Genomic DNA, 18,469 nt, shown 5'->3' on the forward strand with positions numbered 1-18,469 from the left:
GAGACGGTTTTTATCAAAGTTGGGTGAGCTCAAATATTATGTTCCGTTGTGAGGTTGAAGTAGGCTGGGAAATCATTTCATTTTTTGTACGGATGAACTTCTCAATTTTGGAAGCCCCTTTTTAAAAAAAAAAAAAATGAAGCTAAAAATGGGGCCTCTGAGTCTTAAGCAAAAACAGCTGAGAAAAGCTTGCAGGTCGTCTCAGGTTTCATCCCTATAATCTAACAGACTTTTACAAGCTAAGAGGCATGGGACTCAAAAATAAATGCTCAAAAAAAAGGACTAAGTTAATTACGGATGTTGTGTTATTTTCGTTTATTGATGTCTAGTTTCTAGAATGAATGAACAGATTACAGATAGTATAATAGATGCACTTTTGCTTAGGAATTCGCCTCATTCGAATGATCAGACCGATCTTTTTCTGGCATCGGAAAAAAGGCCAAGATGCAGATGATGGAAAACGTTCGTGGCAGAGAATGTGCGCATTTTGCAAATTTTTGAGTCTTAGTGGACATTGCGTATCATTTGCAGCCTCAGTGAAGAAGCAGAACGACTTATGATCGTGATTTGTTAACATTGATGACGAAGTCCAGGAGTTAGCAATTGTTTTTGGACATTGTCGCACCAAGATATAATTTATGTAGCTTAAATCTTTTCAACCAGGGTGTGACATCCATACAGAACCAAAATTTCGGCACCTGCTTGTGCAACTGCCCATCGGTTTGGAGGTCCACACTCTATCTTCTATGTTATTGAATTTCAATGGTTTTCTCGAATTCATCGGAAACGGTTGAAGTAGTAAAGTGTTTGCACTTTTGTCTGACATCTACGTTTATCTCACCGTAAGTGTAAGCTTCATTAGGTCCCGGGAGATTTTTGTTGTTTGTGCCGTACGTAATTCAGGCGATTCAGGCACTCATTTTTTTTCAAACTCAAACGTGTCCAAAGCTAGAGTACAGTACACGTACTTGCCCCTCTTGTTTTTTGGCAAGACATCCCGCTTCCTTGTTTATACAGGGCTTTTCGTGGCTAAAAAGATGAACGACGACGAGGAACGACGAAAGCAAATCAAGGACAGAGCTGAAGTTGCGAGATTTTCAGGATATGGGGAAAGGACATGGCACTTTATCCTTCGCCGAAATGCATGAAATGAAAGTCGAAGACCGTGCTGTAGCATTTTACAATTTAATGTCCGATTCGTCATCCCGCAAAAGTGCTTAATCTGTTGAAGACTGAAATATGGCGAGCCCAAATATGAGCTCCGATTACCCTCAATCGTTTTCTTTCAAGCTCCCAGCAGCCATTGACGGCCAGGATGTGTGTGTGTGTGTGAGCTACGATTCTTTTGGGTCTGGGAGTTCTTGTGTTCTCGCCCACATCTCGTACATTGTCCTGGAGAGGGTGTTAGGCCTCTAAGGCCAGTTGAATCGGTGTTGTGAAGTGAATGTTTGTGTGCGGCCATCCCACCGTTTCTCGGGAACTGTAAGCACACAGAATTTCATTGAACAGTCTCCATCACTACATATAACATGATGATCGCGGGGGAGGATCACGAACCTAGAAGGCCCGATCAATATGGACAACAGCAAGCGTTTAAGATCTACTTTGATCCCTCCGTCATCCGACGGTTCTGCTTGTCGATTCCAGTGCACTTCCAAGATTTGGAACAAGCCGTTTTCAATCGGGAGAACACCTCCAGTGCAGTGAGTGAAGGAATGCTGAAGTACGAGGACTCAGATGGAGATCGGATTTGTCTCACGAACGATACGGATCTAGTGGAAATGATGCGGGAACCAGTGAGAATTATGATGAATTTGATTCCAATCTGAATCATTAATTTTTGCTTTTTCACTTGCGTCTGAAAGCTAGAGCTTTTCTTTCTTTTCTAGAACCATGTTTACAAGATCTATGTCGATGAGCCCAAGGAAGGCAATGCCGTGGAGGTTCAAAATGCATTGGGCGGCCTCCATGCCAATGTTGTGTGCATGTGCTGTCACGGTCTAGTGGCAGGCTTCCGATATAAGTGCATGGTCTGTCCAGATTTTGACATATGTGGAAGGTGAGTTAATCATTACTCAATGGATCAAATTTTGCTAAGATCAAAGTGCCTCATGGCTGTATTTACTAATAGATGTGAGAGCAGAGCCAGCCATCCTGGTCACGATATGATCCGAATATGCAATCCAATCTTCCAATATCCGCCCCATTTTTTTGTCAGGATACACAGGTATTGATTGATTTATGCTTCGGTTAATCAAGATCGAAGACGCGTGTCGATGTACTGAAGATTTCTGTTTTCTTCAGATTTTATGAGCGATTAAATCTGGGCTCCCCATCAAAGATTAGATCACCCACAACTTCCGCCCCAGGTTTGGAACCAATGGCCAAAGATCTTCTTGACGAGGAACTAGACAGTCCTGACATTCAATCCTTGGTCATAAACGAGTCGTTTCCACAGGAGACCAATCTCCTACCGTCAATTGAAGAACTCACCAAACACATGCAGATATTGGCCGAACAAGACGTTCCAAAACAGCTTGAAATGGCCGAGCTTGACCACAAAATTCAGTCAGAACCATTAACCCCAAAGCCCGAAAATGCCCCAGACCAGTCAGAGAAATGTGATAGTTATACTGAGGAGCCCTTGAGGATGTCAAGAACGGTTTCAGTGGATCCAATTAACTTGGAATCCAAAGTTCAATGCCAAACGATGTCAGATCCAACGGAATGTAAGGCGGAAGATACAAACCTGAAATCAGAGGAACCCATGGAATACGAGTCAATTCAAACTCTTCAAGAAGAGATTGACAAACTCTTGGAACCTCTCTCCAAGGAGCCCATCAAGAGTTTGGACTCTCGTAGAGCCTCATTCTCAAAGTCGACCAGTAGCAGCGTTTCCTCCAGTCCATTTGAGTTGTGCGAAATCCCACAACGAGACATCATAATTGAGAAGGCCATCGTTGAGGATACGGGCAAACGAGAACGTGAGACGGGCTATTCGTCTGAGGAAGAGTTTAAGGCCACTCCATCCAAATCGGCCAGAAAAACGTCCAACGAAAGTACCAAAGCCCAGCAAGTTCTGTTCGATGAAATCACCGTGGCTGAAGTCACGGAGGAAGTTTGTGAGGAGAATCTCGAGGAGGATGCGGAGGAGGTGGAAGAGGATGAATATGAATATGAATATGAGTATGAAGATGAGGAGGGAGAGGACGCAGAGTACGAAGAGGAAGGGGAGGAAGAAGAAGAAGAAGAGGAAAATGATCCTCAGCAAAGGCAACCAAGTTGGCATGGAACGTCCAGCGAGTTGGAAAAGGAAGCACCTAGAGAGGTGAAGATTAGATTGGAATCTCCGACAAAGCCATCAAAAACCAGACCGACATCATCGATTGCCAATGAGGTCGACAAATACGTATTCTCTTCGTCGAAGATGGAATTAAGACGAGCCCTCCATCGGGCCGGCATTGATTCCTCCATCTTCAACGAGTCTGAAGCGCTGAAACAGAAAGAACCGGCCAAAAGCTACTCCAAACCGGGATACGAACCAATTTGGAAAGGCTCTTCAGGAAGTGAGAGCATTTCCAATCCTTACTCATCATATAGTAGCTATGGTCTGTATAAGCCGGGGATGGGCGTTTCAAGCAAGATTTCCGACGCCCGAGATCAAATGCTAGCCATGGGATTTTCCGACGACGACGGTTGGCTGACCCAATTGATCACAATGAAGAGAGGGAACATCGACGAGGTCTTGGACGTACTCGCCCCAGTCTCCAAATCTTAACATCAAGTTCATCGAGGTGTCCATATTTATTTTGAATCACTGTTCTTAATATTGATTAACCTTCTATACTACACAGATAACTCTTGCCATAGAACACCCCCCCTAACGAGTAATGTACAGTACGTACACACATGTATTCCAAGGGAAGCTTCCCCTTTACAATCTCCATATATTTCAACTGCTCCAATTGGAAATCGATGAGATTAGGGCACACTTGTAGTTAATCCTTACGAGTATTCTAAGGGGCGTGATAGCCGCAACGCCATGACTTTGTTTTCCAAAATGCATGCAAAATTACCAGGTTTGTTACCCAATAGATATTATTGACCAGACACGCAACCTCTTTCGCCGATGATCGTTGTCCGATGTCGTGACAGGCAAAATCCAAATTTCCTTGTCTTTGACAGCTACTTTGATCGTCCTTCTCCTCAGCATCCTGTGACAATACCTTGGGCCTCTCTAGCATAGGTTGACATCATGAGACCGCTAGCCAGCCTTGTGGTGGCTGCTTTGGCTCCATAGCGGAATGTTAAGTATCTGTGCAGCATTCCAACATACTTCATTTGGATTGATTCCACCACGGCTCTTTGCTCGAGATCCAGAAAATCCGGAGTGAAGGCGATGATCATCTTGGCGAGCGTCATTTGGATATCATCCACGGGGCTGGTGATGTTATCTCGGGGCCAAGCTTTCATTTTGATCATGAGGTTGAAGTAACGGCCTTCGGCTTCTTTGGATGAGGCCCATGGGGAGGCGTAGAATTGGTTGTAGGCTAAAATGGGTTTGCGATCACTCATGTTGAGCATTTCGAGTTTGTGGGCAATATCATTGAGATAGGGGAATTCTCCGGATTTCGTGGCTTGTTCGATGCCATTGACCAAGCATGAATTTGTCTCTTGAATGGTTACTGAGCACTTGAATCGGTTCAGAAGCGGACCGTTGACCTCGACCAATTGGCGTCTATCGCCAAAAGATAGCATTTTGAACTCATCCGAGGTGGTCATGACAAAATGGGCAAACTTGTCACACATTAACTGGAACCTCTGAATGAATGCCATGTCGGGTTGTCCTCCGAAGTAACTGAAATTGGCCAACTTTTTCATAAAGTCAGGTTGGGTTAGGATGAACTCTCTCAAACTTTTGGCTCCCAAGTTATCAACTTTTAAATGAACCCCTCGGATCATGTCAATTTCGCCCGGCAAGACGCCCCGGACTTGCAGGGGCATTTTAGATTTTTCCGCTGCCGCTTTCTTCTCTGCTTCCATTTGGGTTTTGTTCTTTTGAACAGATTTTCGAAGCTTGTTGAACCGCCGGTTTCTCTCGCCATCCGGCAACACCCAAGCCACCCGCATCCCAGAGTCCAAGCACTTCTTGAAGCGACAAAACTGGCAAGATCGCCGGGTTTTGAGATTAATTTCACATTTTTCTCCTTTGTTGCAGAAGAAGATTTCGTAGTATTTACTTTGGACTGCTCTTCGGAAGAATGCCCGACAGCTCGGACAAGCCTTGCCCCCGTAATAGTTATGTTTTCCAGCCTTTTCTTGGCATATGTAGCATTTCTCGGGATCCCAATCCGAGGGTGGCATTGATGATTGGGGAAAATTATCCTCGGACTCTGTAGGATCTGTGGATTTCTCAGGCACAGCGTTGACTTGCAATATGGCTTCCGTGGGAAGATTGTCCGGATCTTCCGGACTTCCCAAACTGGAACTGAAATCTGGAAAGAAAACACATGTGAGTCAAGAAAACCTTTAGACTTGTTAATTTATGCACCAGATCTTACTTGTCGATTCGGGCGATAGTGAGATCCCTTCATCGGATGACCTGGAAAACTTGCGGTTGTGGGAGTAAGTCGTACTTTGGGGCGAAAATGAGGATTCAGATCCATGCTGATAGGTGGGAAAGCCATTTGTAGACGATACGTTCAACGTCCAATCCTCTTCATTGATAAACGACTCCAATTCCTTAAGGTCGACCTCAAAATCTTGCGGCTCTGGTAACTGAGTAGTGAAGAGATCAGGGAAGTCAAATACGCCCTCATCCATAGGATGATTGGATTCCAATGTCCCTTCGCGATGAAAGCCGTCCGTTTGACCTTGATTCAAGGAACTAGAGAGCAACACCTCCAAGGTCTCATCACTATACTGATCAATGTCAAACACTCGAGTTTCCACATTGCTCAGTGGATTGTTCATCATGAATCCCGTCACTTTAGCGGCTTGAGCAAAATGAATGACTATATTTCATCACTCATTTGGCTAGAACATTCTATTGACACTGTTTAAGCTCGACAGCGTTCGTCTCCTTGCACAAGAAGATTGCCTTAGTACGACTCGTACGTCCGTGAATGCCATGGAAGCTGGATGCGGACTCCGTGTACACATTCACCCCACTTTCAACTTCCAAGTTTGCTCCTCGATCCCCATGAACATTTGAGTGTCTACAAAACCCAGGTAGAAGTAGAGAATGAAGCGCCAAATCTGGGAGAACTCACTTAGGTGAAGTACGGGATCTTTGAAACGTGAAACGAGCCCAAATTTTGTGCAATGCTGGAACACGAATCTCGAATGGCAAGTCATCGAAACGCCAACAAGTTGGTCGCATTAGCTGATATGATGATTAGATAATGGCCAAATTCACACATAGTGATAGCAAATCCTGTCAAAAGATTGTTGTATGTGCTCTGTTGAACTGGATCTTGCTTAGTTCAATTGAGGGCTAGTGCTTGCTTTGTACGTACATACACATTTGTACGAAACATGTTCACCATGCTTTTCTCAAAAAATGAATGAAGATATTTGTTCCGAAAAACATTGCAATCGAAAGTGGATCCAGGGTTTGATTATACATATCCCAATCCAATCCTTTATAAAGCAATCAGGATATTGATTATTATGCATATTATGAAATAATCTGTAGTCCTCTCCAAAAAATATAAGGGCGGCCAATTTCAGGAATCGTGTTTTGACTGAAATGTAAGTCATCGAAGAGTCAAAATCCAAAATTGGATATACGTAGAGCCCTTTTTGAATGTACGATACACGTTTTTGTTACTAAGGCTTTATTCTGTCCTCCCTGTAGGCTAAATTGTGCTAAAATGAGCATCAATGGTGAGTGCTAATCTTGATTAGATTTTACTAAAGCGCCCATAAGTCCCAAATTGTAAGTACTCTTTTAAACACGAGGAACAATCTAGAATCGTTTGCTCTCAGGGATGTCCTAATTGGAACAATTGCTTCAACAAGTACCTGTATTATTGATTCATACATTGAGCTCAGACATGCGTGCATGGACATGATTATATTGTGCTCATGCTTAGGGACTGCTGATATTCAATTCATGTAACGGTTAAAATCGATTTCATTTTTTTTTTTGCATCAGGAAAATGTGTATACAGAGAGTGCAAAGTCAAATGATTAGAAAAGCTAAGCAATGCTAGTGCAAACAGCTTAGATTGCATTCAAACCGTTTATTGACTTCCTTCTTTTTCTTTTACCCAAGTGCACATTTGCCAATTTCTTGCAGATTTATGAGTATATAATGATAAACTGAATCAAATGACTCAAAAAGATGTTGGTAATTTTGGGCTACAAAGCCAAAATATAATAAGACCAAGCTAAAGACTGTTTCATGGCTTCCAGTGTGTCAAATATCTTGAACTTAATGGGTTTTTTTTTTATTTAATGGGTGCTGAGGTCGAATAAGACTTTCAGCCAAATTCGATCTACAAAATGTTCGCTTTTTCCATCAAAAAGTTGTTAAAAAAGAATAACAAATGAAAGTAGTCATTGTTTAAAGCTGAACACAACGTGGACGTCAGCGATGAAATTGAGAGCTCACATGACGCATTGTTCGGAGAATTAAAATCATATCGCAAGGGAATGATTAATAATTGTGAACCCTGAAGATATTAGAGCTCCCGCCGTTTGACGTTCAACAAGAGAACTTGACGTATTGTCGTCATGTCAGACTTGTCAGACTTGGCTCGGGATAGAATGTTCAGCAGAGTAATTACTCTGTACGTGAAAAACGAGGTGAAGTTCACGATAAAAGTTGCATTAGTGAATGACACATATTCTTTGACTTGCATCATTTTTTGAACATATAAATGTACGAGTAGGACAGTAAAACTATTCACCAGAACAGAAAGCTCTTAGACAAATGGTGGACAAATTTATCTTTGTTCTGTCATAGGTAAACATGTGTAGTGTTCATAATGGAAAAACTTTGTCTGCTAGACTTCTGATGATTCCTTTAGGGGTGCAATGACTTTTTTCTGGTGGAAGGAACAGCCTGAGACCATTATCCCTGATAATAAATGACCCCCATCATTTGGTCCATGTTCAATCGTTTCTTAAAGGGATTGGGGATTCGAAAACAAGTCTGTTGACGAATCTTTACTTAAAACCAATCCTTTGATTGCAAGGAGCCTTGTCCTAATTGCAATCTTCTTAGCAATATTTTCAGGTTGATCTTTTTAACAGGAAATTCATTGTTCGAGACGTCCGTCAAATGAAACGGAGAATGATTTTAGATTTCTATTCTGATTTTTGCTTTCTTTCGGGCAAAGGGCCACTAAATTGATGGTCAGGCTCAGTAATTGATACGGAAATCAAAAAGCCCTATCAAGTTGCCAGAGAACAACTTGGTTTTATTGTCGAGTCGAAGTCTAGCCCACGTAAAAAACTTACATGCCACAAAAACATTCTAAAACCGAAAATTTTAAGAACCTATTCTAAGAAAATTGAGAGCACAATTAGTGTAAACAATAAATGCCACGGTTATATCTTAATTTATATTCCCCGAAAAATAAAATCCGGATTTTCAATATCACACAAGTGAAAAAATACGTTTCATTTGACAAAGTGGTTACTAGTATAGATCACATCTAAGTTTCTAGACAAGCACTAAGTGTGATCCCAATTTTCTTTGTAGAGGTTCTTCAATTTTTTTGTTTGTAGAATGATTTAGGCATGTCAGTTTTTTATGTGGGCTATAACTCCATAAAGCAAAAAACTAAATCTGTTGTGATGATTTTGCGAGTTAAAAAAAATGCCGAGATGTGTTTGGGTGCTTATGTCAATCTTTCAAGGGCATTTTAACCATTGTGTTGAGGCCTTTAAGTTAACAAAGTAGAAGAATGAAAAGTGTGACATGAAAGTCTTGGGGACTATTGAGGTAACCACAATTTATTCATATCTATCGATTTTATTCCAAACCATTGGGGACTCCACTCAATTCAAAATATTTCCTGACTCTGTGGGACATCCTTGATCACCAAATCACTCTTCCTTGACACAGTAGCCTTTGTTTAAGTTATTATTTAATTGTAACGCAGACAACATAAATGGGGCCCAAAACTCTCGTGTCATATTTTGCTTTGCATAGAGCCTTATAAACCCCGGCATCCATCTGTTAGTCGCCTAATTGATAGGCGCTTTTAATCGATGAAATGGTTCAGAGCTCTTGCACCTAAGGGAAAAACGTCATGATATGACATTCTCAACATTATGCAAGCTAATAAATGTCTAAATAAATTATGAACAATGATGTTACGCGCAAAACAATGACTTGGTCAATGTTTGATAAAAGAGTTGCACAAATCATTGGACCTAAAACAAGTCGTCTTTCTAGCCGAATTTTTTAAGGTTGAAAAAATGCGAGAAAGTCGAGAAAATGTGTAAAGTGGTGTAAATATGCCAAAAGGTTGCATTATTGCATAAAAAATTACAATAAGGAAAAGGCCATTTTNAAAACTTTGTCTGCTAGACTTCTGATGATTCCTTTAGGGGTGCAATGACTTTTTTCTGGTGGAAGGAACAGCCTGAGACCATTATCCCTGATAATAAATGACCCCCATCATTTGGTCCATGTTCAATCGTTTCTTAAAGGGATTGGGGATTCGAAAACAAGTCTGTTGACGAATCTTTACTTAAAACCAATCCTTTGATTGCAAGGAGCCTTGTCCTAATTGCAATCTTCTTAGCAATATTTTCAGGTTGATCTTTTTAACAGGAAATTCATTGTTCGAGACGTCCGTCAAATGAAACGGAGAATGATTTTAGATTTCTATTCTGATTTTTGCTTTCTTTCGGGCAAAGGGCCACTAAATTGATGGTCAGGCTCAGTAATTGATACGGAAATCAAAAAGCCCTATCAAGTTGCCAGAGAACAACTTGGTTTTATTGTCGAGTCGAAGTCTAGCCCACGTAAAAAACTTACATGCCACAAAAACATTCTAAAACCGAAAATTTTAAGAACCTATTCAAAGAAAATTGAGAGCACAATTAGTGTAAACAATAAATGCCACGGTTATATCTTAATTTATATTCCCCGAAAAATAAAATCCGGATTTTCAATATCACACAAGTGAAAAAATACGTTTCATTTGACAAAGTGGTTACTAGTATAGATCACATCTAAGTTTCTAGACAAGCACTAAGTGTGATCCCAATTTTCTTTGTAGAGGTTCTTCAATTTTTTTGTTTGTAGAATGATTTAGGCATGTCAGTTTTTTATGTGGGCTATAACTCCATAAAGCAAAAAACTAAATCTGTTGTGATGATTTTGCGAGTTAAAAAAAATGCCGAGATGTGTTTGGGTGCTTATGTCAATCTTTCAAGGGCATTTTAACCATTGTGTTGAGGCCTTTAAGTTAACAAAGTAGAAGAATGAAAAGTGTGACATGAAAGTCTTGGGGACTATTGAGGTAACCACAATTTATTCATATCTATCGATTTTATTCCAAACCATTGGGGACTCCACTCAATTCAAAATATTTCCTGACTCTGTGGGACATCCTTGATCACCAAATCACTCTTCCTTGACACAGTAGCCTTTGTTTAAGTTATTATTTAATTGTAACGCAGACAACATAAATGGGGCCCAAAACTCTCGTGTCATATTTTGCTTTGCATAGAGCCTTATAAACCCCGGCATCCATCTGTTAGTCGCCTAATTGATAGGCGCTTTTAATCGATGAAATGGTTCAGAGCTCTTGCACCTAAGGGAAAAACGTCATGATATGACATTCTCAACATTATGCAAGCTAATAAATGTCTAAATAAATTATGAACAATGATGTTACGCGCAAAACAATGACTTGGTCAATGTTTGATAAAAGAGTTGCACAAATCATTGGACCTAAAACAAGTCGTCTTTCTAGCCGAATTTTTTAAGGTTGAAAAAATGCGAGAAAGTCGAGAAAATGTGTAAAGTGGTGTAAATATGCCAAAAGGTTGCATTATTGCATAAAAAATTACAATAAGGAAAAGGCCATTTTTAGTAGGCTATCCGTTGAGATTGCAAGGAAATTATCATTTTTTTTCTTTTGAGCAATGTTCGACATTAGGATCCGTTTTCAATTGATACAGACGTCGTGGTAAACAATTGACTCTCTTCTGGAGCTTACTGTTTTTGCTGCTGAGGGTGCTTTTGTTCACAAAACAATTTTGGGTCGGATCAAATCCATTACTACAGATGTAGCTCATCTGCGAACCCTCTTTTTTTGCAGACTTTCTCAAACCGAAAACAGGAATTGATATTCACATTCGTTTGTAGATCAAATATTGTATAAAGTTTAAGTTGCAATTACTAGACAAATCATAATTTTTCACTTTAATCATACCGGGGATTACATTCTTTGCAACGGCAAATAAAGCCAGTGAAAACCCAAAATAAAACAATCGATAAAAGGTTCTGGCTGAGAATTTTATCCTTCATCTGATCATACCCTTGATGCTTCACAGAAGTAAATAAGAAGTTCCCAAACGAGGAATGAAAGAAGCGGATAAGGATCCAAATGACAATAAGGGGGCAAAAAAGGTGCTAAAACGTGAAAAATAAAAAGTAAAAAGGTCGGAAAAGAGTCGAGAAAGTAGGAACATGGCTAAAAAAGTGAAAAAATTGGAAGGTTGGATCAGCAATTTTTTTCCAGCCAAAAGGCCAAAAGAAGTTAAAAAGTTTATTTCAGGCTTTAACTTTGTTTTTTCGAGGTCTATAAATGAAAATAGACGTTATCATGTTTGCCTCATCAATTTCCAAAGCTATCGGTATCTACCGTTCAAAGGCCGGTCTTGAAAAGTCGCTCGTTTAAAATTACAATTTTGGCATTACTTCGAACCATAGATTTCTAGACACTGGAAGTCGGACGACCGACCACTCGGCTGGTAAAACAGTACAATGGATGGTCTCCTGGGAATTGATTACAAACCGGTTTATTGTACTGTTTATCCAACCGAGTGGTCGGTCGTCCGACATTCAGCGTCTAGAAATCTATGTTCGAACGAATGTGCCCCCTTACGCTTCACGAAATATGTTTTACGTTCTGTACTTCAGAGGGCGCTTTGTCACTCAGCCTCTACCAAAAGAGGGCCAATTGAGCCAATTCCTTTTTATTGAATTATATTGTGTTTGTGTTGTTTTTGGCTAATTCTATCAAAATCTTATTCATGATTAGTGCCCCGGGTCATATAATGTCCGGAAAAAATATTGCGTTCGAGGCAAGGCAAGAGCACTTTATTTAGCAATCTACCGTGCCTCTTCCCGTTTTCTTTGGGCCGTGTGCCGTTGCAGATGATTTTTGCACAAATTTATGGATTTTTTCCTGGATTTATGCACTGATTCAGACATGAGGGTCCTCAAGGGGGAGATAACCTAAAGAAAAAGGGAGATCAGACGCCCTGAACTTTTTGGGCTTTCTCCCTCTTTGAACGCCCTGCCTGGCTTGTCTTAAAGGATTTAACCAGCCAGTCGCGGGATACGTTATTCTCCACCGATCAGTTGGCGGTGGTACTTTTTTAAACTTAACCTAACCTTACCTAACCTTACCTTACCTAACCCAATCTAACCCAATCTAACCCAACGTAACCCGATATTAATCACCCTTAAAGTCTCTATCTAAACCTTTTAACATTTTGTGACAATATTGAAAATGAGCAACGCCAACTAATCGGGGGAGAATGACGTTTATCGCCAGTCGCCAGTTTCTATTGCCCAGAGCTTGACTCTTAGATGGCGGGGCAATGTCACAAACAGAAAACGTCATCGCGTTTAGAATATCGTGATTTATTTTCACCTTGAAGCCATATATTCATTGACATGTTCTTTCATGTAGCCGAAAACAAAGAATGAATTCTCCAGTTTTAGAGCTCTTGTTTTTTTTTTACTGAAGCTGTAAAGGGCACTGTCATCTACGTTGGGTAACAATTGAACCAGTGTGTGGCATTTTAATGCAGGTGACAGTGCCTTCTAAATATTGTACACCAAAAGAGCCAATTACCTGTAACCCGTGTTCTAAACCTGGTGTGCCTTGCATGCTTGCCTGGCATACTCCTGGTTATTTTCCAGGGTGCTATCAAGAGCACTAACTTGTTGCTCCAAAAGATGATATGAGGAAAANATCCTTCATCTGATCATACCCTTGATGCTTCACAGAAGTAAATAAGAAGTTCCCAAACGAGGAATGAAAGAAGCGGATAAGGATCCAAATGACAATAAGGGGGCAAAAAAGGTGCTAAAACGTGAAAAATAAAAAGTAAAAAGGTCGGAAAAGAGTCGAGAAAGTGGGAACATGGCTAAAAAAGTGAAAAAATTGGAAGTTTGGATCAACATTTTTTTCCAGCCAAAAGGCCAAAAGAAGTTAAAAAGTTTATTTCAGGCTTTAACTTTGTTTTTTCGAGGTCTATAAATGAAAATAGACGTCATCATGTTTGCCTCATCAATTTCCAAAGCTATCGGTATCTACCGTTCAAAGGCCGGTCTTGAAAAGTGACTCGTTTAAAATTACAATTTTGGCATTACTTCGAACCATAGATTTCTAGACACTGGAAGTCGGACGACCGACCACTCGGCTGGTAAAACAGTACAATGGATGGTCTCCTGGGAATTGATTACAAACCGGTTTATTGTACTGTTTATCCAACCGAGTGGTCGGTCGTCCGACATTCAGCGTCTAGAAATCTATGTTCGAACGAATGTGCCCCCTTACGCTTCACGAAATATGTTTTACGTTCTGTACTTCAGAGGGCGCTTTGTCACTCAGCCTCTACCAAAAGAGGGCCAATTGAGCCAATTCCTTTTTATTGAATTATATTGTGTTTGTGTTGTTTTTGGCTAATTCTATCAAAATCTTATTCATGATTAGTGCCCCGGGTCATATAATGTCCGGAAAAAATATTGCGTTCGAGGCAAGGCAAGAGCACTTTATTTAGCAATCTACCGTGCCTCTTCCCGTTTTCTTTGGGCCGTGTGCCGTTGCAGATGATTTTTGCACAAATTTATGGATTTTTTCCTGGATTTATGCACTGATTCAGACATGAGGGTCCTCAAGGGGGAGATAACCTAAAGAAAAAGGGAGATCAGACGCCCTGAACTTTTTGGGCTTTCTCCCTCTTTGAACGCCCTGCCTGGCTTGTCTTAAAGGATTTAACCAGCCAGTCGCGGGATACGTTATTCTCCACCGATCAGTTGGCGGTGGTACTTTTTTAAACTTAACCTAACCTTACCTAACCTTACCTTACCTAACCCAATCTAACCCAACCTAACCCGATATTAATCACCCTCAAAGTCTCTATCTAAACCTTTTAACATTTTGTGACAATATTGAAAATGAGCAACGCCAACTAATCGGGGGAGAATGACGTTTATCGCCAGTCGCCAGTTTCTATTGCCCAGAGCTTAACTCTTAGATGGTGGGGCAATGTCACCAACAGAAAAGCGTCATCGCGTTCAGAATATCGTGATTTATTTTCACCTTGAAGCCATATATTCATTGACATGTTCTTTCATGTAGCCGAAAACAAAGAATGAATTCTCCAGTTTTAGAGCTCTTGTTTTTTTTTTACTGAAGCTGTAAAGGGCACTGTCATCTACGTTGGGTAACAATTGAACCAGTGTGTGGCATTTTAATGCAGGTGACAGTGCCTTCTAAATATTGTACACCAAAAGAGCCAATTACCTGTAACCCGTGTTCTAAACCTGGTGTGCCTTGCATGCTTGCCTGGCATACTCCTGGTTATTTTCCAGGGTGCTATCAAGAGCACTAACTTGTTGCTCCAAAAGATGATATGAGGAAAATAAAAACCGAAACAACCATAATAGTGAATAGTATATGTAATTCATGCTTTTGAAATCCATCTCTAAACGGAGCCCTAACAAGGGAAGCAGTGGTAAGAATAAAGAATAAATAAGTTTCATCATACTTTCACGTTAAAAATTTGATCATTAAACCATCAACTGATGTCGAGACGGCTGGTTAGTAAAAAAATGATGTCATTGGCTCAGCAAAAATTAAATGATTTTTTTTGCCGTTGGGTACCTATGCTAGTGGGTAAAATGCATAAAGATATTAGGACCAGTCATTAACAGTGCTTTAGTAACGGCTTTACTGTAACGCGTTACTTTTCTGCAAAAGTAACGGAACGGTTCTCTAGCACTCCCGTTAACTTTACTTTCTTCTTTTTAATGCAGAAGAGAAAAAATGCACAAAGGTTTCCACCAAGATTTTTTTAAAGCTCCGTCTCAAAAGCAATGACTTTTTGTTACTGATGGAATCAAAGTAAAGGGCTTATAATCACGGGAGGCTGTGACTAGAGTTATCAATTTACAATTCTGTGACGTATGAGATTACTAGTTGCATGACGAAAACCAGTAGGTCAGTCTCAAAATGTAACCCTGATTTTTCTCTTGTCAAACCAGTGAAATACTTGCGTTGTGCTAACATTTATTCAAACCATTCAAAGAAAGATGAAAAAAATACTTGTAAAAATGCATAGTAAAAGTGAAAAAAGATTAAAACCGTTAACAACCCTTAATCCTCGAACCCTTGTATCCTTTTACCCTTCTACCCTCGTATATTCGTAATTTGTTTCACGTCATATTTACTAAACGCGTTACTTTTTGTAAAAAGTAACGTTAACGCGTTACCTTTTTTTTAGTAACGGTTCAAGCTCTGGTTATGAGTGATACAGAAATTAGAGTTTGTTGGTTTATTAGCATAGTGTGTGGTGACCCTTAGCAAATGCATGTAGCGCCATTTACATTGTAATTCGTTACGAACCTTGTGTTGTTTTACAACTTTCATGCGATAAGTTTAAAATATAAACAAAATGAATTAGGAAGATAGTGGAGTAAAGGGAACTCTTTTGTATAATAATTTGGTCATTTTTACTTCAAACAAATTCAAGAAGGTACCCTTATTAGTCAAGAAAGGCGCCTATTCGCACAAAACTCAAGCATCAAAATGGAAAACTGGTTTCTTCCTAGCGTATAAATTTTGGGCCCTAGCGATTAAGAGAACTTTTTTAAAGAAAACCTCATCATGGTGACTTCGCACCACGTGGATGCACCATCTAGATGATGAAATCTAGATCGTCCACAAATGAATAAATGGTCGATTCGATGGGTTTTCTTCTCCCCATGGCAATTGCTTGGTTCCACCTCATTCCAAGTTGGATAATGCATCAAGAAGGTACCGGGCAAAGCCATCCGTCTTCTTTATCGTCGCGTAAGAAAGGGAAAAGCCGAGAGCAATTTCAAAAAAGTGCGAAAGGTTTCGCAAACAACGGGAGCAGCCCCCTTCCATTCAGTTTTCCAAACAAAAAAAAAGTGAAAAATGACCCTAGATATGGAAGCCTTTCGAGTCTTCATTCTGGAACCGCAGACAACTTGGCGAAACGTTCTCGTTTGGTACGCAACGTGGCGAAGCACGCCATCTCCATTCCTTGTTTGTCACGGTCAAATGGTGGAAATGTGTGTCCTCCACATTCGGCAACTCCTACGATTTTGCTTGGATCTTTACGTCAAATTTAGATTTTTCCCTGACATATCCCAGTCGACGAGTCGGTCTGAGCGGTTCGGAAAGATGACATGAACACTGCTTGTCTAAGCTGCTCAAGATGGGTAATACTATACGTACTCTGAACGCATTACGTGCCCTTTAAGTGAACCCTTACCTGAATGAATCCGTTCCAAGTGGACCTTAACGAAAGGAACATCCATTCAATGACGTCGAACGTGTGCGCACTTACTTCTGCGATTCTGAAACGATTCTCTCGAGCAGAAGTCAGGCGACTTTTTAGGCAGTATGGTGCTATATTTCTTGTAAAGAACCAATCGACATTATCAGGTGATCCATTATTCATTCTCAATGAACCATAGAAATCAGTAACACTTCTTCCTCCCCTTGTTGTACGTACGTGGATACCCTTGTTCGATCGACCTCTATCTATCTTAGTTGTCAGATCTCCGACTTAGTCTTCACGCTCTTTCTTCTGTATTGTAAGTGACAGAAACAATAGTATGAGTGGTCCACTTCCTGAGAGCCTGCATTGATGATGGCGATGATTGGAAATGGAAAGAAAGGCATGTCTCATTTTGAGCGCATCTGGCAAGGTTCCCTTCAACGTCTTGAGAAATGACGAGGTGTCTTGCTGTTCTTCAGTACTACTACGTACACGATCATGTGGTTGGAAGAGCGAAAACGTGGACATGTCGAGTCTCCCAGCATCCCTCCTTCTTCTTTCTTTCTCTCTCGTATGTTTAGGTATTATCAATACAACCGCCCTGCTCGAATAGTGGCACAGGAGGAGCTGGCAACTTGTCATGAATCCCTTGTTCCATTGAGTTCCGAAAATGCACTTCAAGCTTGAATTGTCCTAGACTGGTTTGCAACTGAGCATGAAGATTTTCAGGAGATTGGCTCCTTCATGCAGGTGGGTAAACGTGCAGATTCAAACGAGCTTTTTGACAAGTTAATGAAAACTTGGGCCACAAAAGCGTTCCTCATCTTGGAACGGTTGAACAATTTCGGAACGGGTCTCCAGGAGTGCCGAGCGATGACAAATGGGTCAGATTTTTGCATCAAGGTTCCACGTGGGTGCTTCCAAGTCCATGCATGCGTGATGGTTCAGAGTATATTGATTCAATGTTGACCATAAATCTTGGATGGGAACAACATGGTTGTCTCAACTAGTGACATCAACTTGAAGCGGAACATGGTTGTTTACAAAGGCTATGAATAATCCATGACATGAAAATGGAAAATCTCTCAAGATCATTCAGTAGGCACTAAATGTGTGGATAAAGTCCCTTCCTTGTTGCAGATCGGCTTTCTTCGCGAAAAAGGCTGTTAAATGCAAATATTTTGCATTTTTTTTGCTCATAATTGGACTGGAGTATTATACTTTTGGCATCTTGAAATGGAAGCTCGAGTTTTGATGTTGTTACGCCGTGGAGGGCAAGTCCAAAGTGTCAGAAAAGCAGAATTGTTTTCGATAACTTCAAACCCATGGCTCTCTGCTCTGGCTTAGGATAAATGATTCATCAAAGTTTTCAGGCTTGGGAAGTAAGTGATTGGATCGGTTACTACAGTAGGTCGTCATTTTCTATAAAGTATTAAACCATCTTCAAAATAGATTACCGTCGAGTCGTCTCCAAGGAGAACCAATGTTTGGTGCTGGTAAAAAAGAAAACCTTGGTACTATCAGTAAAAGTAATTTGCCTTTGTGCTGAAGAAGGATTGAGTCCATCAGAAAGAAATATTTGAACTCCCACCATTGTTCCATATATGTACAGTTTCTACGCAATACAAAGCTGAAGTGGATCTATTCATGGGGTCTATTCATCCGCAATCAAATGAACCCAGACAACCAAGCATTGAGAATATTTCCACAATATTCTCCCTCTAACTCA

General features: G+C 40.5%; 2 protein-coding genes across 2 annotated transcripts; one reads left to right on the top strand and one right to left on the bottom strand.

Moving 5' to 3' along the window:
* Positions 1–1,118: 1,118 nt before the first annotated feature.
* LOC131881408 (protein ref(2)P-like) lies at positions 1,119–3,872 on the top strand. Its single transcript, XM_059228255.1, has 4 exons — positions 1,119–1,796; positions 1,890–2,059; positions 2,132–2,227; positions 2,305–3,872. The coding sequence occupies exons 1-4, from the start codon at positions 1,530–1,532 to the stop codon at positions 3,776–3,778; spliced, it is 2,007 nt and encodes a 668-aa protein (XP_059084238.1). The 5' UTR covers positions 1,119–1,529; the 3' UTR covers positions 3,779–3,872.
* Positions 3,873–3,912: 40 nt separating this feature from the next.
* Positions 3,913–6,402, bottom strand: LOC131881410 (ecdysone receptor-like). Its single transcript, XM_059228256.1, has 2 exons — positions 5,562–6,402; positions 3,913–5,495 (listed from the first exon to the last, which is right to left on the bottom strand). Exons 1-2 carry the CDS (start codon positions 5,974–5,976, stop codon positions 4,207–4,209), a joined length of 1,704 nt encoding a protein of 567 aa, XP_059084239.1. The 5' UTR covers positions 5,977–6,402; the 3' UTR covers positions 3,913–4,206.
* Between the last annotated feature and the right edge of the window lie 12,067 nt (positions 6,403–18,469).

Source organism: Tigriopus californicus, chromosome 5 (assembly GCF_007210705.1).
Source record: "Tigriopus californicus strain San Diego chromosome 5, Tcal_SD_v2.1, whole genome shotgun sequence".
NCBI lineage: Eukaryota > Metazoa > Arthropoda > Copepoda > Harpacticoida > Harpacticidae > Tigriopus > Tigriopus californicus.

Bases quoted from the DNA above. Each gene is read 5' to 3' on its own strand.
- LOC131881408 (XM_059228255.1), top strand. From the start codon at position 1,530: ATGATGATCGCGGGGGAGGATCACGAACCTAGAAGGCCCGATCAATAT. The intron at 1,797-1,889 runs GTGAGAATTATG...TTTCTTTTCTAG, and splicing joins TGGAAATGATGCGGGAACCA to AACCATGTTTACAAGATCTA. The intron at 2,060-2,131 runs GTGAGTTAATCA...ATTTACTAATAG, and splicing joins GATTTTGACATATGTGGAAG to ATGTGAGAGCAGAGCCAGCC.
- LOC131881410 (XM_059228256.1), bottom strand. From the start codon at position 5,976: ATGATGAACAATCCACTGAGCAATGTGGAAACTCGAGTGTTTGACATT. The intron at 5,496-5,561 runs GTAAGATCTGGT...TTTTCTTTCCAG, and splicing joins ACTATCGCCCGAATCGACAA to ATTTCAGTTCCAGTTTGGGA.